The sequence below is a fragment of the Myotis lucifugus genome, unplaced genomic scaffold, assembly GCF_000147115.1.
Source record: "Myotis lucifugus unplaced genomic scaffold, Myoluc2.0 scaffold_88, whole genome shotgun sequence".
In the NCBI taxonomy this organism is placed as follows: domain Eukaryota; kingdom Metazoa; phylum Chordata; class Mammalia; order Chiroptera; family Vespertilionidae; genus Myotis; species Myotis lucifugus.
The window spans coordinates 3,583,114-3,607,849 of record NW_005871136.1 but is presented as its reverse complement, the minus strand read 5'-3'; the positions used below and the strand labels follow the sequence as shown (position 1 = coordinate 3,607,849).

Here is a 24,736-nt window from a genome sequence, read left to right as displayed (position 1 = left end):
CAATACCTACACATCCCATTGTGTTGTCTCAGGGAGCTGATGGCCCATACCTTCTCCTGCAACCCCAACCTCTCCCTCCCTACTTCCCCTTGGCATCCAAACATTGTAAGAACAACCGTGTATGAACTGCCTTCCCTGGACTCCACGTCTCCCTCCCATTCTCAATTCCCTTCACAGCCGAGCTGTCCCCAAGAGCTATCTTCACACCTCGCCTCCGTTTTCTCACCTTCTACTGACTCCTCAAATCACTGCACTTGGGCTACATCTTCAGAAGTTCCCCCCAAAGGGCTCTTGCTAAGGCCCCTGGGGACCTCCATGTTGTTGAATCCTGTGGACACTGATGTCCTCATCTCTTTACCTTCTCTGCAACATTCAACTGTGGGCAATAATACCCTCCTCTCGTGGCTCCATGACCCCACTCTTTTCTGGTTTCTGACAATAGCTCTGGCCCTCTTTCTCATCTCCTGTGCTGGCTTCAACTCTTGAGTGTGGTGGAATTCTTCAGGGCTCCGTCTGAGGCCCTTCTCTCCTTACTGTATCCTCTCTTCACCAGCAATCTCATCCACACCCATAGCTTTTGTTGTCTTGAGGACAGGCAACAAAACTCTGAGAACCAAAACTGTATAGCCTATTCCCTGCTTTATGTGGCTGCAAGGTATATCTTCCAAGCATCTCAAACTTAACCCATCCCAAAGTGAACTCTTGATCCTATCCCTCCCCCCTCACCAAAACCTGGTCCTCTTCCAGGCTCTCCCATCTTGGAAAATGGCACCCCCATTCATCTTAGCAGAAACTTGGGGAACAAGAACTCAGTTCTCCCAATTTGTGGTTCAGGGACTGAGGCAGCATTAATAAAAGCTATGTCTACAGAGAAACTCTGCTTGTGACACTCGTGAGCCCAACCCAGGGGTCTAAAATCTGCCTCGAGATAATGGCACACTTACTTATCTCTTGATTTTCCACAAAGCAGTGGCCCAAAGTAAAACGTGTCCGTGCTGATAATGTACTTCTTAAAGACGATCTCATCTGCTTTCATGTCCATCTTCCGCTGAGGGAATACCACTCTGGACACAGGGGAGGAAGAGAAGAGGAGAGGCTGCCTGAGAGGAAGTTCAATGCCACCCCCTGATGTTTACAGGAACCCAACACTCCCTGGTCAGCAGAGGGTCCAGGTGTCTGGAGACAGATGATTCTTAATTTTGAAGACTTTTGTTGAGCCGTTATTCCTTCTCCTTCCCTTCCCCTGGCCTGAGTGAAAACAGTGCAGTTTGAACTTGAGAAAAAAGATTCCCACTACTGTCTTTCATAATGAGGGGCTGGTGACAGAACTGAGTGGGATGACCTGTTCTGGTGTGCCAGCTAGAAAAATTCCCAAGAATCCCACGGAACACTAGTTCTTGCAGATATTAACTAGTTCCTGAGTTCCTCGTCCAAGGTGGCTCCTTAATCAAAATTGCAAAAGGCCCTCTTGGTGGACAAGCTATAAAAGGCTCCTTCCCTGGAGGCGGGGAGGTGTGCTTGCCCCACTAGCCTGCTGGGCCAGGTGCCTTTTTGGGGTTCATAGGGGGCTCATAAAAAAGTGCACCCATGGAGATTCACACCTATTTCAGCATAAAATGTCTTAGACTAAATATAAAATCTGTTTGTTTGCTTATTGGTTGAATAAGCAAAGTAACTGGTCAAATATTAGCTTCATCTCAGTCTCATGGTATCACGTCATTCCTGTGGCTTAGTCCGTGTCCAAGACACTAAAGCCCAGTACAAAAGGGTCTGGGAGTCTGTCCCAGTTCCATGTTGGTTTTAAGGGTCTCCTTGTTCAGCTCAGCTGGCATGGCTCAGTGGTTGAACATTGACCTATGAACCAGGAGGTCACGGTTTGATTCCCAGAGCACATGCCTGGGTTGCAGCTCGATCCCCAGTAAGGGGTGTGCAGGAGGCAGCCGATCAATTATTTTCTCTCATCATTGATGTTTCTATCTCTCTTTCCCTCTCCCTTCCTCTCTGAAATTCACTCATATGTATATATATACAAGGATAAGCGACTGGCAGACCAGCCGACTGGCTGACTAGCTGGTAGGTATGATGAGCCCTGACCACCAGGGGGCAGACACTCAACGCAGGAGCTGCTGAGCGACAGCAACTTTGCAGAGTGCCCTCTCACACTCTGGGACCCCTAGGGGGATGTCAGACTGCCGGTTTCGGCCAATCCCCACAGGCCAGGCCAAGGGACCCTACCTGCCAGAGGGATCCCGCTCACTCTGCAGATGCCCTTAAAGCCCTGGTACTGCCCCAGGTGCAGCCGGATGGGGAGGGACCGCAGGAGGTTGGCTTCAGGGCATGTCCAGCCCGTCTCGCCCAATCCCGCCCCTCTAGCCACCTTCTAATTAATTTCCTTTCAATGTGCATGAATTTGTGCACCCGGCCTCTAATATATATATGAGCCTCCTTGTTCAAAGTAGCATGGAGGAGAACTAAAATGTGTCTGTCTTTCTTTGAAAATAAAAGACACTTACTTTGGGTCTTGGCAAATGTATGGATAAGCGCAAACACCACGGCAATAAAGCTGGTACTGGCGGCAAGTTCCAAGGATCTCAAAGTTGAACGTCTGGTCATAGTTCCCGAGATCAGTAGCAGAGAACTGCATTCTCAACGACACCTCGCCATTGGCCGGCACAATCCACCGGAAATGATTCAACCTGCAAATGACCACACTGCTTTTCAAGTGAGAATGCTCCCTTTGCTGCCCGGGAGGAGTCCTGTCCTGCTGGGGTTCTGCAGGGCGGTCTGCAGGGCCCCACAGGCAGAGCCGCCCTGTTCCCATCCGGTGCCCTGACAGCCGCCCCCTCCACGTGGGGCTTGGACATCTCCCCCCCCTCCCCCCCGCCCCCGCCCCGCCCGGCTGCGGTTACTTGGGGGCCCACCTGATGAATTTGTCCTGGGAGTGCTGCCCAGACAAGTTGTTCTGGTCCATGTCTGACAGGGGGGAAACGGTGCCAGAAATGGCCCCAGAAAGGCCCTTCCTGTTGAAGGCGATGCGGCGTTTGTCCTTCAGAGTATCCCGAACCTGCTCTGTTGTTTTTTCTTTCGGCTTCTGCTTGTTCCCTTTAGACGAGGTGTTCGGCTCCTCCTGGGGTTAAATCAGAAATGAGCACAAGGTCTCACGTGCTCATCTTACTTACGTACGAACAGGAGACACAGATGCCTACAGCTGCCTGCAGGCCGGGGTGACGTGCCGCAGGCTGGGGATGCTGGTGGCTGCCTGGAGCGGGCAGGGCCCGGCCCCCCACACCGGGGTAGAAGAGAAGTAGAGGAGAGAAGTCCAGAACGGGGCCATTCCCTGAGGAGGCCAAGACCTAAAGAAAGCTTGGCTCTGGCAGGGACTGGGTTCCTATATTGCATTTTGTGGTGTTTCTTTAGTATCTTTTTTTGTTTGTTAATCCTCACCTGAGGATATTTTCCCCTGCATTGTTTTCCTGAGAGAGAGTGGGAGGGAGGGAGGGCGGGAGGGGGAGAGAGAGAGAGAGAGAAACACACGGATTGGCTGCCTCCCACATGTGCCCCAATCAGGGGATGGGGAGTGAACCTGCAACAGGGGCACCTGCCCTTGACCAAGAATCAAACCCACGACTCTTCAGTGAGCTGGCCGATGCTCCAACCACTGAGCAAAACTGGCCAAGGCTCTTTAGTATCTTTTGATGGGGACCGCGTGCCCCCTCCCAGTCACACTGATTGGAGATACCAGTTCTGTGTTCTTACAGGATATTCCATAGTTTGAAATTTTCTGACTGTTCTCAGAGTGACATCTAACTTACTCCTTTATTCCCTGTATTTTCTATACACTGAAAATTAGGCTTCAAAGCCTGATTAGATTTATAGAGGATGCCGTGTGCATCACACTCCGCCAGAGTGGGGGACAGATAATGCCAGGTTGGCCCACAGTGACAGATGCAAAGTTGTGTTCGTGTGGCTGGAGGGGTGCCTGCCAGATGTGGCCATGAAAGACTTTTCCCTCCAAAGCGGACCAGTCACCTGCGGGATGACACTCTGGCTCCGGTGCGTGTCTCGTTCCCCAACAAACTGCTGCTTTTTGTACCCACTGGAGTGCCTTAATCATCCCCTGTCCACTGCGGATAACAGAATAATACTTTTCTCATTCTATTCTTTCTATAATGTCAGCTGTCATTCTTCTAGAATGAAGAACTTTCCTTTGTCAATTGGAGATAGACTAGAGTTCTTCCTAAAATGGTTAAGCTAAAGAATGCTCAACTCTTTCCTGGAAATGGCCAATTTTCAGAAAAGAGTCATAGTCACCTCTGAGGTGGCAAGTTTTCTTTATTTTTTCATCTGGGCCCTGCTCTAGTAAGCCCTGCCCACGGCTGCCGCTCAGCGAAGATGTTGACTTCCTGCTTGCTTATACATTGAAGACGGGCACATTCTCTGTCATCCACTGGAGCTGTAGGCAGGGCCTAAAGGTAACTCTATTTGCTGCTGATTTTATTTAGTCTTTGCTGATGTGCATGGTTTGTAGGAGGTCATGTGAAGAGATTCAAATTTTGGCCCAGCCTACTCTTCTGGGAATGAAAAGGCCCTCCATAATTTTGAATGTACACATCCTCTGCACATCACTGGTCAAATCTATTTTCCCTTTGTGATTTGCTTTCGTCATAGTGTATATATTTTCTTCTACTTTTACATTATTTCATTTTGTTGCTTATATTTTTAATCCAGCTGGAATTAATTTTACTGCATTGTATCCGGCAAGGAGATAAAATAGCCAATTTTCCCATCACCGTTTCTTCAGTAACCTGTCTTTTCTCTAGTGGTGTGTGTCCCCTTAACCTGTGTCTGTCAATTCTTGTATTCTTAGGCACTGCGTACACTACTTAGCTTCATGCATACATTACACTATCTTTTTAAAAGACTAGTGTTGCTTCCTTTTCTCTTACAGATGAGCTTCTGAGTAATCTGACAAGTTCCCTAGACCCTGCCTGGGGAATGGACAGGTTGGAAGGTGAAAGCCAGTCATTTCCATTTTCCTCTCGGGAAGTAGGAAAAGTCAGACCCAGGGAGAGGCTGGTGCGGGGTCCTCGGCAGGATCCCCGGCGGGTGGAGGGGAAGCACCTGAGCGGGGTGACACCCAGCACCACGCTCCGCTGCTGCTGGCCTGTGGAGGGAGACGGCCAAGGTCAGGATGCCTGCTCGCTCTTTACCTTCGCGGAGCTCGTGGTGGTGGTGGTCGTCGAAAGGTCTACTTCTGATTCCGCCTCTCTTTTCTCCTCCAGCAGGGCCAGCTCTTCGGAGAGTGGGATGAGAAACATAAAATGCTTCATGATTTCCGTTGGGGCCAACGGCAGCCGCTTCGGAGGGTAGGGGATTATGGAGAATAAGACTGGAGGCGGGATGGGCAGCCCAGAGGAGCCCAGGCCCAAGTAGTCTAGGATCTAAAGGAAAAACCCCTCGTTAATTTGCTGCGCGGAAGGCGGGCTACCTCTCACCCCCTCCCCCAGAGAACAGGGTGGCTCAGACCTCCCGCCTTCCCCTCAATGTTCTCAGCAGATGCTTTCTAGTGTTTTAATGTAGACAAAGTTTGTCCCTGGACAAAAGGCTGTGATAACCACTGCCAAAGGTGGCTTTCGTTTATGCAAAATCTTTTGTTTTTAGGAACATAAGAGCTATCTCATAGTATAATTTCTGTTACCGTGGGAAGCTTGTGGGAAAAAGGTTTTTGAGTGGTTGAGCCTTTTGCTTCACCCCAAATCTGCCGGCCTCGCCAGCATGTAGCACCGAACCGTCACTATTAAAAATCCACCCTGCAGGTGGCTTTTCAGGAGGTTAGATGGAATAACTTTGATCTGTGGAACTTCTTATGGATTGTCACCACATGGAAAAAGGCCCTTTTAGCCATTAGTCTTACCTAGGGGGGGTGGGTATCAGAGATGAATGGATTTAAGGGGATATAGATGTTAATGTAGAAAGAAGTTCTTTCACGACCATTAGCACAGTACCTGCTACCTGATGGCTACATCTCCATCCCGGAGGAGGGTCTGTACCTGATCCCCTTTGGGAAGCTTGTCATTCTCCAGGGCCTGCTTCCACGTGGAGCCGTCAAGGTCGGGTGTCTGGATATTGATGAATGGCACACCCAGGTCCCTCTTCCCTTCGTGGTCCTCCTCCCTGTCCACCTCTCCTCCATCCGGCTGCTCCTCCAGCGCCCGGAGCCTCTCCAGCCGCTCCCGCTCGGCCCTCTCCCGCTCCAGGCGCTCCCTCTCCGCTCGCTCCTTCTCAGCGCGCTCCCTCTCCCGGTCCTTGCGGCCTTTGCGCCCACCCGAGGGGACCTGGCGCTGGTCTTCGGGCTCGTGGGTCATGTCCTCAGCCCCCATGTGAGGCACTTGGATGCCTAGCTTCCGGTCCCAGTACATGAGGAGGTTCTGGATATCTTTCAGAGTCAGCTCATAGGTCTTAAACTTCTGGGCCAGAGGCTTGTCAGCTTCCTTCTGGAGGTCCCCATCGCTGTCCTCCTGATCCTGGACCAGGGAAAACCCAGCGTTGTTATCTGCCCCCTGGTTCTTTTTCTTCTTGCTCAGTTCGTCCTTCTCAGCCATTCCCTGGTCCTTCTCAGAAGCTTTTGGTTCTACCAAGTCCATCTTGCCTTCTAGTCTGGAAAAGGTTAGAGTCTAGAAGGCAAAACACAGAACAAAGGCTTAAAACAGTTCTTTCAGGGAGAGCAGATCACAGAATCACATGAAAAAGAGCGAGAGGATGTTTTGTTTTGTAAGAAGTCCTCACGGGATTCCAGCCACTTAAGTACAGTGGACTTGTGCCTAAGAATCACTGAGGGGACCTTTATCAAAACGTCCATTCTGCGGCCCTCCCTTGGTACAGGCCCCGCTGGGACCTGGCGTTGGGCACAGAGACTTTGATGTGCACTCTGGTTGAGAGCTGGTGTTCTGCAGGATCAGCAGGAGAAGATGACCCGGAATGGCCCCTCTACACCTGCTTTCAGGTGCCTGTGAGAGGCACAGGGTGTTGTGGTCACTGGACTCTTGCTCACCCACTGGGACCAGCCTGCACCTTGCCTGGGAGTCTGGCTGTCACTTCACTCCCAGAACTCACAGCGCTGAATGAGCCCCCGTGCACCCCTCAGCCATGATGGCCACCTGGGCGCTGCTTGGGCTGCTCGGCCCCTTCCCCATCACAGTGGACACAGATGTGACCTCCGAGCTTGACAGGTTGACCCACTGATGGTCCTTGTTCTGCAAGGACAAGCTGATGTTGAACTTCTCCCTGGACTGTTACCAAGGGCAAGCTCCTGGGTGAGCACAGGGGCGTCGCTGACTTGGTAACTTACTGGAGGCAAATCTTTACTACCGGCCTCTTCAGCACCGTCCAGGGGGCTTGAAGAGACGGTGGAAAGAGCAAGGGCTGTGGTCGGACATCACTGGGTGAGATCCTGGAATTTCGACTTCCCCTCTCTCAACCTCAAACGGGATTCCTGTCTTGGAACCTCGAAGGGTGGGGGCCAGGATGCCAAAAATGACAGGATTGCACGAAGCATAAGCCCAGAGCTTAGCACACAATCATTGCTCAACAGATGTTGGTCCCTTTCCTCCTACCTTCTGCTCCAACATAAAACCCACCTAGTAGTATCGGGTCAGTTTTCTGGGGGGGGGGGGGAATGGGCTGGACTGAAGGGCTGGTTACAACGGCTGGCCCCTCTGCTTTCTCCTCGTGGGAAGGAGCAAGTGGGGGTTGCTACCTGCCGGCTGGGCTGAGATTTCTTCAGGGCTGGCTCCTCCTTTGGTGCTAATTGCTTTGTCTTTCTCGTCTTCTTTTTTTGCTCATCTTCTTCCTTTTGCCGCTCAAGCTCCTGTTGTAGCTTCTTTTCATGCAACTCCCTTGCCAATCTCTCCAGCTCCCTGTATGAAACCAGGCAGAGAAAGCTGAGTTCAGAGGCCACAGGATCAAGCCCCTCCCTGCCTGGGATTGCTGGGTGGGGGGACATGTGGCAGAGTCTTCTTGGGCATAAAAAGAAAAAAAAATGAAAGCTCAGAAACTAGGAAGGGAGGAAGGAAAAAGGGAGGGAAAGAAAAAAGGAAAGGATGAAAGGATGGCTCACATCTGTCTTTGAATGGTCTTTCAGCAAAACTGATGAACTGAAACTCAACTAAGAGTTCTCATCTAGGCCTGGCTGGTGCGGCTCAGTGGTCGATCTATGAACCAAGAGGTCACGGTTCGATTCCTGGTAAGGTAACATGCCCGGGTTGTGGGCTCGATCCCCAGTCGGGGGCATGCAGGAGGCAGTCAATCAATGATTCTCTCTCATCATTGATGTTTCTCTCTCTCTCTCTCCCTCTCCCTTCCTCTCTGAAATCAATACAAATATATTTTTTAAAAAAAGAGTTCTCACTTAATTTGTATTTCTATTCCAACTCCTTTCCAAGGAGAGCAAGGCAATGGCTGAAAGTAGGCTTGATGTTTTAAAAGAAGCTCTCAGAGATTGTTCTGATATTAGCACAGTATCCCAGCTTCTGGTCATCAAAGCTCAGCAATGACCTGTGTATCACACACACACACACACACACACACACACACACACACACAGTGATGATGAGTCAGCACAGTATCCCAGCTTCCTACACTGCCATTTTATGTTCAGAAAGCAAGAAATGGTGTGTTTTTTTTAAAGAGGCTAATGTGGTTTCTTTCTTTTTTTTTAAAACATATTTTATTGATTTTTTACAGAGAGGAAGGGAGAGGGATAGAGGGTTAGAAACATCAATCAGCTGCCTCCTGCACACCTCCTACTGGGAATGTGCCTGCAACTAAGGTACATGCCCTTGACCGGAATCGAACCTGGGACCTTTCAGTCCGTAGGCCGGCGCTCTATCCACTGAGCCAAACCGGTTAGGACAAGAAATGGTGTTTTTAATAGCAGTCCCTACCATGGCTAGCTTGGAACCACAGTGTTTACCTGAGAGCCACAGTCCTCTCCTCTCTCTTTCTTTCCCTTCCTGCTATGAATTCAGCTGTGCCTGTCGCTGCTAATGGCAGTGCGGGCACCAAGGCCAGGCACCAATGTGAACACGTGAGGAGGGAACAGCATCTCTGGCATGACAAAACCCATCTATTTTCATCTCTAGGAATCCCTGGTTGTTCCTTGTTGCTGTGGCTCTCCACCCACTGAAGCTGACTCATCATCACTGTGTGTGTGTGTGTATGTGTGTGTATGTGTGTATATATGTGTGTGTGTGTGTGTGTGTGTGTGTGTGTGTGTGTGTGTGTGTGTGAGAGATACACAGGTCATTGCTGAGCTTTGATGACCAGATTTGCATTTGCTAAATCCACCTTGAGATGAATGCCTGAAAGCAATGCCTGGAGGAGAAAAAGAGATTCTTTGGGAATCCAATAATGAGGCCTCCATACCACTGGAGGGCAGGCATTATACAGTGGACCAAGCAGGAGAAGAACTGAGGGTCTCCTGCAGGCTCCTTGGGGGTTAGTGGGAGGGGTCTGGAGGTGGAAGGAAAAGGCAGAAGGAAGGAGGTACTAGTAAAATCGCAGCCAAGTATCTTGGCTCTGCCCCCTCCAATGCTGGAATCCTAGGGAGTGGTAGGGAATGGGGCCCCCTTCCCCCAGCACATGTGAAGGCAGCAAGGACCTATATCCCACTGCCACTATGTCTGAGAGCCTGAAATAGCAGCCCTGCCTCTGCTGGGCCCTAGGGGGTGTGGAGGGGATCCAGTCATTCCCATGTGGTCCCAACGATGGGTCTAGAAGGGGCTGACAGTGCTGGCTGGGAGCACTCAGGTCGAGGATCAAGCTGGAGAAGCAGCCAGACCTCAGGGGATGGACAGCACCACCCAGGGCCAAGCTGATGGCCGGGGAAGGAGGAGAAATGGCTGAGTTCTGGGGAGCAACCACCATGCCCACATGAAGAGAGTGGTCCCTGGTCACCACACCTAGGGCACAGTGGTCAGGGGGAGCCAATGGAAGCCCTAGGATAGCACTGGGGCCAGAAGCCCCTCCCCTATTACATTGCATAGCCTTCACCCAGCCCCCGTGTCCCTGAGAGAGAAGGAGGGAGAGGAGAACAGAGAGGCCCTGCAAGGCTGCAGCACCCACCACCCTGGAGGGGCAGGACGTTTTCCTGCTCCCGGTCGGTCATCCTCCCGGTCTCCTGTGGCTATTGCTGCCACCCTGGATGACCTGGTCCCCAGGATGGGCTCCTGTGGGCCCCATGGAAGTTGCTCCCAGGGGAACTGCTCCGCTCGGGCCAGCCCTCGACTCTCACCTCTTCTTCCTCTCCCGCAGGGCCTGCTGAACCTCTCGATTGAAGGCGATTTTCTCCTCCTCTGTCAAGGCATCATATTCTTCCTCATCCATATTTTGGAGACGCTCCTTCTCTTTTTCAAGCGCCTCCCTCTGTTTCTGCTCTGTGTGGGGGAACAGAGATGGGAAGGGGAGGAAAGTCACACACAGCGTGTGGCAGTGAAAGGTGGCTGGGGTGACAGCAGCATTCCTACTCTGGTGGGGCTTCCTTCACTCACACAGTCCCAAAACCAGTCTTCGTCTGTGGCCGGCCAAAGAGTGGCCCCAAAGACACCCATGCCCTGATCCCCAGAGCCCACACATATGTCCCCTGACATGGCAGGAAGGATTTGGCAGATGTGATGAAGTTAAGGAACTTAAGTTGGAGAGGTTTTCTTGGATTATCTGAGTGGACCCAATATAATCACCAAGGGCCAGAGTCGGAGAAGGTGATGCGGTGATGCAGCAGAGGGAGAGTAGATGTGACAACAGAAACAAATGCCGGAGGGCTGTGAGGTAGGGATCATGAGCCAAGGAAACAGCAGTCCTCTAGGAAGTGGAAAGGGAAGGGAAAGGAAGGGATTCTCTCCTGAAGCCTCCAAAGGAGTAGAGCCCTGCTGACACCGATTTTAGGACTTCTGACCTCCAGACCGTAAGATAATATATCTGTGTTGTTTTAAGTCACCAGGTTTGTGGTAATTTGTTGCAGCAGTAACAGGAAATATACCACCCACTGGCGTCACCCTTTCTGAGCACAGCCACTGAAGAGCTCAGGGCGACAGAACTCAGGATCGTCTTCCACGCCTGCTGATTCGGGTCCAGAGTGTGGTTCACACTCAGCACAAAGGCATCCGGCTTCTCGTTCACACATCACCGGCACGATATCCTCACCTTACATTCTCATTTTAGCCTTGGGCTCAGAGATCTGCATTTGAGTCCTTTTCCCAACACTTACCAAGGGACAGAAACAGATAAGAATAATAATTCCCCCTTCATAGGGTGTTGTGGGATCAAATAAGCAATCATGTAAAGCCCAGTGCCTGGCATATTCATAAATGTTCAATAAGAATTAGATTTGGATATAATAATATTATTACATTTGCTGTCTCAGGGCTTTTTCAAAATTCAACTGTGAAAAACTTCAATCCACAGATAACTGAGAAAATGAAAAGAGTTATTTTCTTTTAAGTTGATCCTTGTGGGGAAATGAGTTTTCTGGAAAACTAGGGACCTGGAGGTTGAAATCCTGCTGGAAACCCTGCCTGGCCATTCTTCCTAATCATTTTCCCCGGAATGAGAATATAAGGAAGCAGTATGAGTTCTGTTTAAGAACTAAGAGAGCTCAGTGTTTGTGAATATTCCCTTCACTGGAAAAGCATTATGATTTGTGTGGATTGTTCTAGAAGAGAGAGGGAAGGCCAAGTGAGGAAGGGCAGTGATGTGGATGGAGCGGAGGCCAGAGCAGGAATCTACTTCCCAGGGGTAGTGTCACCTCCTTTCTTGGGGGCCACAATTTGCTAGGTCTGCTTCTGACTAAATTTGGAACTTGTTCACTAATATTACTCGGTGTGCATGTATCTATTTTTCAATCAGTGAAAATTATTTCCAGGCGACTGGTGTAATGACAGAAAAAAAAAGGAAAGGTCTTACTAATTTGCCATGTGATCTCACATAATATCCATGAGCCTCATTTTCCTCATCTGTAAAATGGGAACAACACACCATTTAAAGACATCCAATGTGTACACAAGGTCTGCCGCACAGCCTGGTACACGTTAGGCTAAAATGTACACTTGGTTTCGTAGAGTTTAGCAGCACCTCTAGTTTTACAGGAAATGCACAGTTGGCTAAAACAAAAACCAACAAGCTAACCGGTCACCTGAGTCAGGATGGGACTTGGGATGTGTTCCCTGGGGGTCAGCTGTAGTTCCGGAGAAGATGAGTGTGAACAGTGAGATCCCGGACAAAAGAGGACTGTGCCTGTTGTCAGAAGAGCCAAGTCCACCCTTTAGTCTATAATTTCTCTACAGGTCCTTTCTGCCTCCGTTCCCACCCATAAAAAGTGGAAGAAATAAGAACTCCCAGCCACCTTATGGGGCAGAGGTGGGGCTCCTATGAGATGGCAAATGGAATAGTTTCATTTAAGCCCAATGGGCTATCCTGCCAGGGAAGCATTTAAAAGGGGCAGATGCTACATGCAAAGGAGAGACTTGTGAGCGCCTGTGAAGGACAGTCCGGAAGGGCATGGGCCTTGCCTTCTTGCTCCTTTTTGGCTTTCTCCTGGGCCTTCATGCCTGTGTAATCCTGGGGCATGTTGAGGACGTAGATGTGCTCCCTGTTGCCAATGGCCTTCAGCAGGCAGAGGAGAGCAATGGCCGCGTTCCGAGCAAAGAGTGTGTCGAGGCTGTCGAACACCACTCCCAGGCTGCAGTCACTCAGCTGAAACCAGAGAGAACAGAGGCAGTTACCATGGCCACCGGGCCATCTGTTCTCTACAGAGCTGCCTGTTCTTCTGCCAGTGCTTTCTCTGGGGCTGCAACTGGTTCTGCAAACCCACTGAGCCCTGATAAAAGTACCATTCGACTACCTGCTAGATTCAAGGTGCTGTTATAAAATAAAGAGAAAGGAAAAATATTCAGTCAGTCATGGAAGAGCTTCATCGTACATACTTGAAGAGCAAAGGGTTTATGCTGTCTCTATAAACCCTTGGGGACTTGTTGCAAACTGGGCACAATATTAATTGCACATTTAAATATAATAAAATCAGACTTGAGGTTCCCAGCAGAGGAGGAATGTCGTTCCTGGAAATGACTTGTGTAATGTTTGGACTGCTGCTGTGTTACAGGCACCACCTTTCTCAACTCACTTGAGCAAGGCGGTCACATAAGTGTGCAGGTATTTCATGAATCCGGATTAAAGGTAGTGAATCACTGGGAAAGCCCAAGGGAAGCCAGTAGAGCTGTGCTCTTTCGAGCTGTGCTCAAATCCCAGTCAGGGCACATGCCCAGGTTGAGGGCTCGATCCCCAGTAGGGGGTGTGCAGGAGGCAGTCAATTTATGATTTTCTCTCATCACTGATGTTTCTATCTCTCTCTCCCTCTCCCTTTCTCTTTAATATCTATAAAAATATATTTTACAAAAGCAATATATCATTGTAAAATAATTCAGAAATGAAGACTAAAAATCTATAATTACCAAAGATAACCACAGTTAACATGTACTTTGAGATTTTACTATGTGTACAATATACATTTATACATTTTTATAGAAACGTAATTGTGCCTTATATACTATTTCATAATCTCCTTTTCTTTCTTTTTTAACTTGTCAATTACAATTGACATTCAATATGATTTTATATTAGTTTCAGGTGTATAGCATAGTGGTTAGAGATTTATATAATTTACAAAGTGATCCCCCATAAGTCTAGTACCCATCTGGCACCATACATAGTTATTACAATACTAGAGGCCTGATGCATGAAATTCATGTGAGAGTAGGCCTTCCTTCCCCTGGCTGCTGGCACCAGCTTCCCTCTGGCACCCGGGACTCAGGCTTACCTTGCAGCCCCGGCTTTGTCCGGAAGGTCGTCTGGTCTAATTAGCATATTATGCTTTTATTATTATAGACTAGAGGCCTGATGCACGAAATTTGTGCAAGGGGCTCGGCCCTCGCAGCCCCAGCTTCGTCCGGAAGGTTGTCCGGATGGTCGTTCTGCTGTTTGGTCTAATTAGCATATTAACTCTTTATTCTATAGGATTATTGACTATATCCCCTATGCTGTACTGTACATCCCTGTGACTATTTTGTGACTACCAGTTGTAGTTCTTAATCCTTTTACCTTTTTCACTCAGCCTCCCAAGTCCCGCTCCTATCTGACAACCTTCGGTTTGTTCTCTATTTTTGTGAGTCTCTTTCTGTTTTGTTTGTTTAATGTATTCTTTAGATGCCACATATAGTGAAATCATATGGAACATAACCTGCTTTTCTCACTTAAAAACAAATTTGTATAGCAATTAACTGTCTCCAAATTCTAACTCTGAACAGCTCCTCCTTACAGTTTTAAAAACACCAGTGAGGGCTGTGGTGTGACTCTTCTGATCACTGGTCCTTGAAAGTGAGTGGCTTCAGGCAGCAGACCGACAATGGCTGTCAAAAGGACACGTAAATGACTGGTGAGGGTGAGGAAACCCATCTTTCCTCTCCAAGACCCGGGGTTCTAAGCTGCTGTGGGCTATGAGGGCTCAGTACCTACCTAAACTATATAGGTAGGTACATTGTTATTAACGGCCTGGGGAAGGTGTGTGAGCCCTGCAGCTCCATGCAGGAGTGTGGACGCACCTGTAAGCGCTCGGCCAGGATCTGAACGAGCATTTCCTCAGGGAGCACACAGCTCAGGAGCCCGGTCTCGCCCCCGATGCTGGTGCTGACACTAAGCCGGCGCGGTGTGGGTCCCGAGGGGAGAGGACTGGAGGAAATCTGCGGAGAGAAGGTTCAGAAGTGAGAACCCAGCTCGGTGTCCCGACAACTCCTACACCTACAAGCCATGTGACCTCAGGAAAGTCATATCATCTCTCTGGGCCTCCTTTCCTCATCTGTAAAATTGGATATTCCTATCTTCCTCAAAGAATTGCTATAAGCTCTGAGTGGGAACACTGTGGAAGGTGCTTTGTGTATGTACTGAACAGCACCCATTTGTTCTTTCAATCAAATCTTCTTTGGGCACCTACTATGCACCAGGGTCTCCTCTAGGACCAGGGACACAACAACACACAAGCCTAGCAATGTTGCTGCCAGTCTGGTCCTTGCATTCAAGTTGGGGAGACAGAAAAGGGACAGATGAATATGCAAATCAGTGACAATTTCAAATAGTAATGAATGCCAGGGAGAAAATGATCAGGTAAGGGAGTAAAGGGCAATGACAGGGTTGGACAATGGCTATTTAGAAAGGGTGATCACATTACCTGGGTATGAGAGAATATGAAAGAGCATAGGTAGTTTCTTCCCTACCTGGCTGTCTTCCCATACAGATGCCACTTTCAACTCCCTTGCCCCTTATTCTGAGCACACCCTGCCCCTGCAGGGATGAAAACGTCTCTCTCTGCCTCTGAATGGGGGCTGCCAGGAGCCACTCAGTGAAATCTGTGAAGGTGTGGCTTCCTGTCTTGCTGGGCCATCAGCATTCTAGACTACCTTTTCTGCTGTCCACCACCAATTCCTGGTTCTGTTCCTCACAGTGGACATATTAGTACTTAGCCACTCTCGCGTGCAAGGAAGTCGTCTGCAACCCAACCTCCGCCCTATTCCGGCAAAGACCCGGGGTCCTGCACGCATCGTAAAGTTACCCAGTCAGACCTCCTCCACATTCTGCTCTCCACCTTGCTTCTGCCACCTGCAGCTGTGTCGGGCTTTCACCTTTACTAACTCTAGAAGAAGCTAGCTCCTTTCTCTGAAATGATGCTTGGTCCTGCCCTCTTTGTCTCCTTCTGGACTGGCATTCCCTCTTGGTGGATCATCACCTTATACTTTTCCTTCCCATCTTTATAGACCTCCTTTCAAAAAAAGAACTCTCTTGACCCTGCGTTTGCCCCTCTAATGAACACTTTATCTTTTTTTTTCAATTTATTTCAAACATCTCAGAAGCCTACCATCACTGGACTCTACTTTCCAAGCGACAACTCGTCACACACACTTGTCGGTCACAGTGCCATCCATCCGCCTTTGGCTTCAGCACCTGCTATTCTCCTGAGATTGTCCTCAAAGTCCCTTGGCATATGGCTCAATTCTCTGACTTCCTAATGGCTTTCCAAGACTCTCTTGTAGGCATCACACAACTCATATTAATGGTTTTTTATCTTTAGCATTCCTTTAGTATGAAATTGAGCCATATAAAATTGCTATGACGTTCCCAAATGGTTGAATAGTGGCAATTTTATATGGTTTAACCTAATTCTTTTTACACAGCGATTTGTCACCAATTTCTTTTATTTTTTAAATCCTCACTCAAGGAGTGAAGATATTTTTTCACTGATTCTAGAGAGAATGGAAGAGAGGGAGAAGGGGGAGAGATGGGAGGAGGAAGAGAGAGAGAGAAACAGTGATATGACAGAAACACATTGATTGGTTGCAAACACACTGATTGGTTGTCTCCCACATGCACCCTGACGGAGGGCGGGGATCGCACTTGCAACCCAGGTACCTGCCCTTGACTGGGAATTGAACCTGCAACTCTCCAGTGCACAGGCCGATGCTCTAATCACTGATCCACACAGGCCAGGGCACCAATCTCATTTTACTGCAAACATTTGAAGGTGTGATTCTTTCATTAGACTCTTAGTGCAGCTTGAGTGGAGGGGGTTTTGCTTTATTTATCTTCACTTTGCCAGCATTCAGCCCAGTGCCTATACTATTAAAGGCACCTATTCAACACCTGCTGGATGAACCTCCTTTCAGGAGGAGTGGTGCAGGGACAGCGCTCAGGCCTGCCTGGCAAAGGCACCCATTGAATGAAGCTGTGCTGACCTGGTTGCAGGATGTGGAGGTGGAGGATGGGGAGAAGAGGAGAAGGAGGAGGAGGGGAGGGAGAGGAGGAGGAGGAGGAGGAGGAGGAGGACGAGAGGGAGGAGGAGGAGAAGGGGAGGGAGAGGAGGAGGAGGAGGAGGACGAGGAGGAGGAGGAGGAGGAGGAGGAGGAGGAGGAGGAGGAGGACGAGGAGGAGGAGGAGGAGGAGGAGGAGGAGGACGAGGAGGAGGAGGAGGAGGAGGAGGGGAGGGAGAGGAAGAGGAGGAGGAGGAGGAGGAGGGAGGAGGAGGGGAGGAAGGAAGAGGAAGAGGAGGAGGAGAAAGGATCCCAGCCCGCTTCTGGGGAGCGCTGGTTTGTACCTGCGGCGTTTCAGGTGGGTGCTGGTGATGCTGCTTCTGAGACCCAGAGCCATGCTCTCTGTTTTTGGAAAACAGCATGCTCCCTCGCATGGACTTTGCAGATTTCACTTCAGGGTTTATCAGGGTGGTTTCTGAGGTTAACTTGCCCAGGTTCTCACTGCTCTGTCGTATCTGTCCTATGCCAAGTTGACTCGAAGTAGTCTCCTGGGCTACACAGAGGGAGTGGGTTGATATGAAAAGTCACCTTAGGATAAGAAGGAAATCGCAGTGGGGATGGCAGACCGAGCACAGGGCGGACTGGGTGACGGCGGCTCCGCGGAGAGCCTGGCCTGGAGTTCCGGGCTTTTCCCTGCTCAGATCCCGCATTAATCGCTCACTTTCTCCTCCAGGCCAGAGGGCAATCATTTCGGAGACTGCGGGTGTATGACAGCCCTGCCCTGGGAGCCCAACACCTGACCTTCTGTGGTTCTAGGCAGCGGTGATGCCAATGAGTAGCATGAGATGGCACCGCCCAAATGAACACACAGGCTGAGTAACAACAGCGTGCCTGTCGGCAAACATGGCTTTAACATTAATTTCTTCGTTTCGCCTCTGCCCTTCCTTTCAATCAGATCGCCACCCCTAAGCACCACTGAGCAGTTCCCTTTCAGAATCAGTGGTTGATGTAATTATTTAAAAGGTTCCCCTCTTAGCCTCCCAACCACAGTGGCAAGCCCTGTCTCCGTGTGTCCTCTGACTTGGCACAGATGTACCACCTGCCCTGAAGGGGAGAGGGTCTAGTGGATGCTGCTGCCACTCTAAGATGCGATGGACTGTGTGCAAGGCAGCCTCCATGTTTCTCTAGCTCTCAGCTCTCTACTCCTTGTTGACCACATCGGCACATAAGCCCCAGAACTCACTCAAGAGCTCTCACTATATGCATTTCAGGTAGAGGGAAATGGAAGCACATTCTGAAAAGCCCTGTGAGGGTGTCACAGCAGGAGTCATAGACCACCTGGGAGGAGAAAGGGTGGTGGGGTAGTCGTACCAAAGTTCTGCTCCACAGAATAAGAATAGCATGGTTCTTATAAGCGTCCCGCCGCACCCCCAGTCCCTCCAGGCTCCGCTTGATAATGACACTCCAGCCTCCTGCTACCCACACCCGCTCACTTCACTGAGCCCCGCCCCGCCCGGCCCATCCTCACCGTCACTGATTGCTATGGAATGTCTTCTGTGCTCTGATGCTTCCACCTTCCCCTGTCCATAGCATCATTCCTCCATGTCCAAAAAAAACCCAGTTCTTTCTGATACGTACTAAACAAAAGTTTTCATTTAACCTTTCATATCTTTCAAGATATCATTTTACTTCTTTCCTTCACTGCCCAATTTCTCAAAACAGTGGTCTAGACCAGCTCTGTCCAATAGACATAGAACATGAGCCACATATGTGTGTCAATTAAAATTTTCTAGTAGCCCTATTAAAAAAGTAAAAATTTATTTCACTCAATATATACTACATATAAAAGGCATATATATCTATATGTGTATGTGTATATATATATATGTGTATGCATGTCTGTATATATATATATAGATATATATATATAGAGAGAGAGAGAGAGAGAGAGAGAGAGAAGCCTAGCCTAAGTGACCATCCAACTGTTTGACTGTCCAACTGGTAGCTATGACGCACAATGACCACCAGGGGACAGACACTCCAACCAGTATCTATGATGCGCACTGACCACCAGGAGGCAGATGCTCAACGCAGGAGCTGCCGAGCTGCGGTGACTTGGCAGCTGCGGTTCCCGGAACCAGAGAGGAGGGAGCCTGATTCCAGGGTTTGTCACCCGAGAGGCACCCTCTCGCAATCCGGGACCCCTCAGGGGATGTCGGAGAGCCAGTTTTGGCTCGATTCCCGCAGGGCGAGCCTAGCGACCCCACCAGCGCACAAATCTGTGCACCAGGCCTCTAGTCAAATATAAAAATAGATAATATAATGTAAGTATAAAATAATGTGAAAAATATAAACAATTATTACTGTGTCATGTTACAGTCTTTTAGTCATACTACGTCTTCCAATCCAGTATGGGTTGCACACTCACAGGCAAGTTCAGATTTATCACTTCCTGTTCGGTACAGCCTGCTGACTCCAGAGCAAACTGCAAATGTGTGTTGGGGCTTAGCCCTCCATTAAAAGGGTTTTGTTCCAAGTCACCAGTGACCTCTGAACTGCGAACTTCACAGGCCCTCTCTTCTCAGGGTTCCTCCCATTGGAATTTCCAGCAATCTCCAATTAGGATCCTTTACTGATTGAATCCATTTTTTAAATAAATCCTGACTCTGCATGTACTATGCACAGGGCACTACCCTAGGAATACATTAGTGGAGAAAACTAACACAAATCTCTGTCCTCGGATGCTTACATCCTAGTGGGGAGAGACATACAGTGAAATAAGGAAAAGAAACAGTATGTTAACAAGTGGTGAGGGCTACGAGGAAAATGAAGCTGGAAGGGAGCCTGGACGCCACCAGAGCTCTGGAGAGACCCGACAGCCCTTCTTGCCCCTCTCCCTCCTGCAGATCTTTTCCACCTGCTGCAGGGAAATATCATCTTCCCTCTACCCTTCTGAGTTCTCAGCTGAGACTCCGGTGATGAGAAAAACAGATTAGTAAGAGAAAGCACAGGTTTATTAACATGTATACTTCCTGTATACATGGGAGGTGGGGGGAAATGAGTAACTCAAAGGTGGCTTCCCTGAGACCTGCTCTCCTCATCGCCCACCCCGACCCCCACTTCACCTCTCAGCCTCCCCCGGCGTCCCCTCCACACCCCTCCTACAACGTCCGTGCTCCCCGAGGTCCCATCCTGCCCTGTCCATCCCACTCCTTTCTTTGTGGAACTTCCTGGGCTGGTTTCCTCTACTCGAGCTGCGGCACCTGTCACTTGTTGAGAAAGACTCCCCAATGATGCCTTTGGGCTGGCATTATATTCTCAGACAGGGAGCTCAAATTCATATGTCACGATATGTCACAGGACACGAACAGCTCCAAAGACCTCAGTGAAATATAGTTTATTTGCCAGAGAAGAAAACAAAAATCTAAGAGGACCAGAATTATGATTCAGCTTAGGATTCCCGCTGAAGGGTAGCAGAATGTGCCACCCCGAAATATTACTCCAGGAGTTCAGGACGTGCCACCTCACAATTGCCGCTTGGGTATTCTGATTCTTTCGAGCTGTAGGCAGTTGAAAACCGGCACATGCAAAGAGAGGCTTTCTCTGAACTTCCCTTACCTGCCTACAGACGGGCATGCAACACGAACCCATTTGCCACAAATCTGTTTCTGGGACAGTGATGGCGAACCTTTTGAGCTCGGCATGTCAGCATTTTGAGAAACCCTAACTTAACTCTGGTGCCGTGTCACATATAGAAATTTTTTTATATTTGCAACCATAGTAAAACAAAGACTTATATTTTTGATATTTATTTTATATATTTAAATGCCATTTGACCAAGAAAAATCAACCAAAAAAATGAGTTCGCGTGTCACCTCTGACACGCGTGTCGTTGGTTCGCCATCACTGTTCTGGGAGTTCCACCAACCGGGGAAGATGGACTCTTATCACAGGAGAGGAGACTGGAAGTCAGCAGCAACCCGGACGAACTATCAGGCCTCCCTCCGTGTGCCTAAGGGTTCATTCATCATTCCTAAAAATCGTTGGCTTTCACCAGAGGTCGACGTACTGCCTCTCCTTTCCTTACGAAGCTGGTATTTAAGTCTGAACTCTAAAGCCACGTTGAGTTACTCATTTCCCCTACCTCCCATGTATCCGGGGCGTACACATGTTAATAAACTCCTGTTTCCTCTTGTTAATCTTTTTTTTTTCTTATCACGGGAGTCTCAGCCGAGAACTCAGAGGGGCAGAGGGAAATTATCTTTCCTCCCCTACACGACTAAAGAGCTATTTCTCTTAGACCCGTGTCTCCTTAAGCCTCCCAGGCAGAGGTGCTGAAGGGAGGGGACACGACTGAAAGCCCCACCCGTTTCACCAACGCGCAGGCACGCTGCACGAGTAGGAAGGCTGCCGCGCTGTTCTGAGTATTTTTATGACAATAACTCAGCTCTCAGCAGGCACTCTACTTCAATACGTTTCCCCTTGAGCAGCTGCTCGTTCCCCTGACCTGTAGGTCCTTAGATGGCCTGATGGGGCCAGGATTCTCCGCCTCTGGAAGTTCGGCCATCCCAGGCCTCACTGCTGTGGCTTCAAAAACTCGTTAAGTCTCTCCAGCAAACCTCCTCCTCCCCCCGCATCCCCTGTCTCGGTAAACGCCGTCCCCCTCTTCCAGGTTTCTGCTCCTATCTTGGTGTGACGTCCCGAGCGCCTCCCACTCCTCAGTTCGCGCTGCCATGGCGGCAATCAGGTCAGCTTGCCCAGCCTCGCCGCCTCGGGCTTCCCTTACGAGTCATTACAAGAGCTACTTTCCCGCCATTACCCCCACAGGGTGAAAATCACCCGACTCCTTTCCTTCCAAGTAAGATCCAGATTCCCAATTTTGGCATCAGGTCAACGACCACTGGCCTCAGCCTCCCCCCAACCTCTCACTGACTGTCAGCTTCCCTGCTTTCTTTGTCTGGCGTGTCCTGTCCTTCATCGTCACCTGTCAACACAGTCCTGCTCCCTCAAAGCCCATTCCCATGAAAACTACCCCCGATCGTGCTCGTTGGCACGCCATCTTCCCACACCCGCTCTCCCAGAGCCCGCGCTCCGGTTACACTCTTTTCCTCTGCTCCTCGCCAGGTGTCACCCCCAAAGGTGTGGGCCACATGCCATCCATTGTCCTGTTCCCCGAAGGGCCACGTGATGTTTGGGGAGGAGAATTTTCCCCTGGGCTACTAAGGTAGCAGCGCGTTGCAAATCAGCCTTCAACCAAGCGGTGGGAGAAAAGCTCAGTGAGGGACCCCGAGAAGGTGGGGGCTACCGGCGTGGGTGCTGGCCGCCTGGCCACAGAAAGCATCTCACGCAGAGGTGCTGAAGGGAGTGGAAACGGCTCTCACCAGACTCTTCTCCTTCCCGCATGGACTGCTCGATGGCCGCCCTGATGCAGAGCTCCCGGGCCCGGATCCCTGGGATGCTGTTGCCGTCGCAGATGGCCTCCAGCACGATGGAGTCGATGTTGAAGCAGGCGGCACCGTAGTACTTGGCCAGGCTGGCTGCCGTGGCCGTCTTGCCTGGAGGAAAGGTCAGGGGGCTGGACGTCATTTCCTTGGCGTCCTAGACAGAAGCTTCTAGAACAGAGGCCCCTGGACAGTGATCTCTCTGGGTGCCCTGCCTCTGGGCCTCTGCTGTGCTCAGGGGTGGCAGCCAAAAGAGAAGGATATTCACATTGTTGTGTAACCCCCACTAGCTGCCACCGGTCGGCCCTGTGCTACGGGAACCCACAACTTCTCCGGGTACTCTCCTCAATTCAAAAAGCGATTCAAAAGTCTTGTAGCTCTTACTGTCTCTGATTCTAATAGAAAGACTTTTTTTGTGGTTTAAAGGATAAGTTGTGTTGATTTTTTTTCTGATTTCAAAATATGTGCTTATTAAAAAGCAAGCAGAAAAAATTCAGATATAATAGACAGAGGGAAAGAAAAAAAAAGATTTAAAATTTGCTCATCCAAAGAGATTATAGTTCACAGATGGTTGTGTTAAGTATGCATAGGTGATTATTTTATTTATATTTCCTATAAAAAGGACCAGGGTTATGTGGTCGGCGGAATAATGGCCCCTCAAAGACGACTACATCCTGATCCCTGGAACTGGTACATGTTACCTTATACAGCAAAGGGACTTGGCAGGTGTGATCAAGTTAAGGCGCTTGCTATGGGGAGATTCTCCTGAATTATCTGGGTGGCCCCACGTAATCATCACAAGGTCCTTACAAGAGGAAAGCAGGAGGGTCAGAGTCAGGGCAGGTGATAGGACGATGAAAGCAAGGAGAGAGGGCCTGGAAGATGCTACGATGCTGGCTTTGAAGGCGGAGGAAGGGGCTGAGAGCCAAGGAAGGCAGGCAACGTTTCTAGGAGCCAGAAAAGGTCAAGGAAAGGGCTTCTCCCGTGGAGCCTCCGGAAGGAAGGCAGCCCAACTGACCGACTTTTGACTTCTGACCTTCAGGACTGTAAGAAAGCAAATTTGCCACTAAGGTTGTGGTTATTTGTTACAGTAGCAACAGGAAATGAATACAGATTCCAAATCATGAGTGCGACATTTTTTTCTCACTTAAAACAATAGATCATGAACATCTTTCAACTCATTCAATACACTTCTATGGCACTGTGTTTTGTTTTGTTTTAACGTGGGAATATACATACACAATTCACCACTTTTGAATGTATGGTTCAGTCGCATAAGTCTATTCACATTGTTGTGTAACCTCCACTAGCATTTTTTCACCTTCCCAGGTGGAAACTCTGTATACACTAAACAATAAGGCCCATCCCTCAGTCCCCCAGCCCCAGCAAACCACCACCCCACTTTCTGTTTCGCTTACTCTAGGTAGCTCATATAACTGGAACGATATAGTTATTGTCCTTTTGTTTATAGCTTATTTCACTTAGCACACTGTCCTCAAGGTTCATTCTGTTGTAGTACCAGTATGTATCAGAATGCTCTTCCTTTTAAAGGCTGAATACTACCCCACTGTACCACATTTTGTTTATCTATTCATCTGTCAATGGATAATTGAGCTGTTTCTACCTTTTGGCTATTGTTAATAATGCTGCCATAAACATGGGTGTACAGACACTGTTTTTAATGGTGATAATAATTCGCTATATGAATGTGCTACGGCTTAATTAACCAGTCTCTCATATTGGATGCTTAGATTGCTCCCAATTTTTTATTATGGTTAATAATGCTGCAGTGAACTTTCATGTTGTTCATCTTTGTCCATGTCATTAATTAGTTTCCTAGGATAAAATTTTAGAAGGAATATTGCCAGGCCAAAGGATTTGCACATATTTCCCCCCCCCTTTATTTTTAAATCATATAATTGAAAAGATTACAAGTTCAAGTAGTCCAGATGTATTAATTAAGAATGAGGTGTCTCTGCTCTTTCTCCAATCCTGTATCTCTGAGGTTGGCGATTTAACAATTTGGGGATAATCCTTTGATAAATAAATTTCCAAAAAAAAAAATAGTCTTATGTCCTCAAAATGACACATGCAAGCTTCACCCCATAAAAGGGGCAGCCCCTCAGAGCTGTCACCTACCTGACACGGGCGTCCCGTGGACGATAATGGCGATGCCCTTCCGGTTCTTGGCCAGGTTACCTTCTGCAGAAACATCGATGCCCAGGTAGCGAGCAATGGCCTTGTTCACTGGGTTGTTCTCTACTTCTCCATCTTCCTCTGCAGAGTGGCTGTCCGTGCTCTGTAACTTCTCAGCTGCAAATTAAAAATATATGTGTGCGTGTGCGCATGTGCGTGCGCGCATGTGCGTGCTTGTGGACACACCCGGAGGCCACATGAGTTCTGATGGAAATGGGAGTGACTTTTTCCTTTTAGATACTGTTTGGAAACGAG

The 24,736-nt window shown here is 49.1% G+C and overlaps 1 protein-coding gene across 1 annotated transcript in view; it reads right to left on the bottom strand.

Annotated features, from left to right (window-relative positions):
• The window catches only part of HYDIN (HYDIN, axonemal central pair apparatus protein), a 330,325-nt gene that overhangs the window by 62,048 nt on the left and 243,541 nt on the right, over positions 1–24,736 (bottom strand). Inside the window, exons 40-51 of the mRNA XM_023756097.1 lie at positions 24,425–24,598; positions 22,226–22,399; positions 17,189–17,397; positions 14,649–14,786; positions 12,564–12,747; positions 10,292–10,433; positions 7,757–7,916; positions 6,051–6,674; positions 5,211–5,441; positions 2,922–3,124; positions 2,514–2,696; positions 945–1,064 (exon numbers count right to left, since the gene is read on the bottom strand). Coding sequence (XP_023611865.1) covers positions 945–1,064; positions 2,514–2,696; positions 2,922–3,124; positions 5,211–5,441; positions 6,051–6,674; positions 7,757–7,916; positions 10,292–10,433; positions 12,564–12,747; positions 14,649–14,786; positions 17,189–17,397; positions 22,226–22,399; positions 24,425–24,598 — 2,542 coding nt within the window. The remainder of the gene's footprint in view (positions 1–944; positions 1,065–2,513; positions 2,697–2,921; positions 3,125–5,210; positions 5,442–6,050; positions 6,675–7,756; positions 7,917–10,291; positions 10,434–12,563; positions 12,748–14,648; positions 14,787–17,188; positions 17,398–22,225; positions 22,400–24,424; positions 24,599–24,736) is intronic.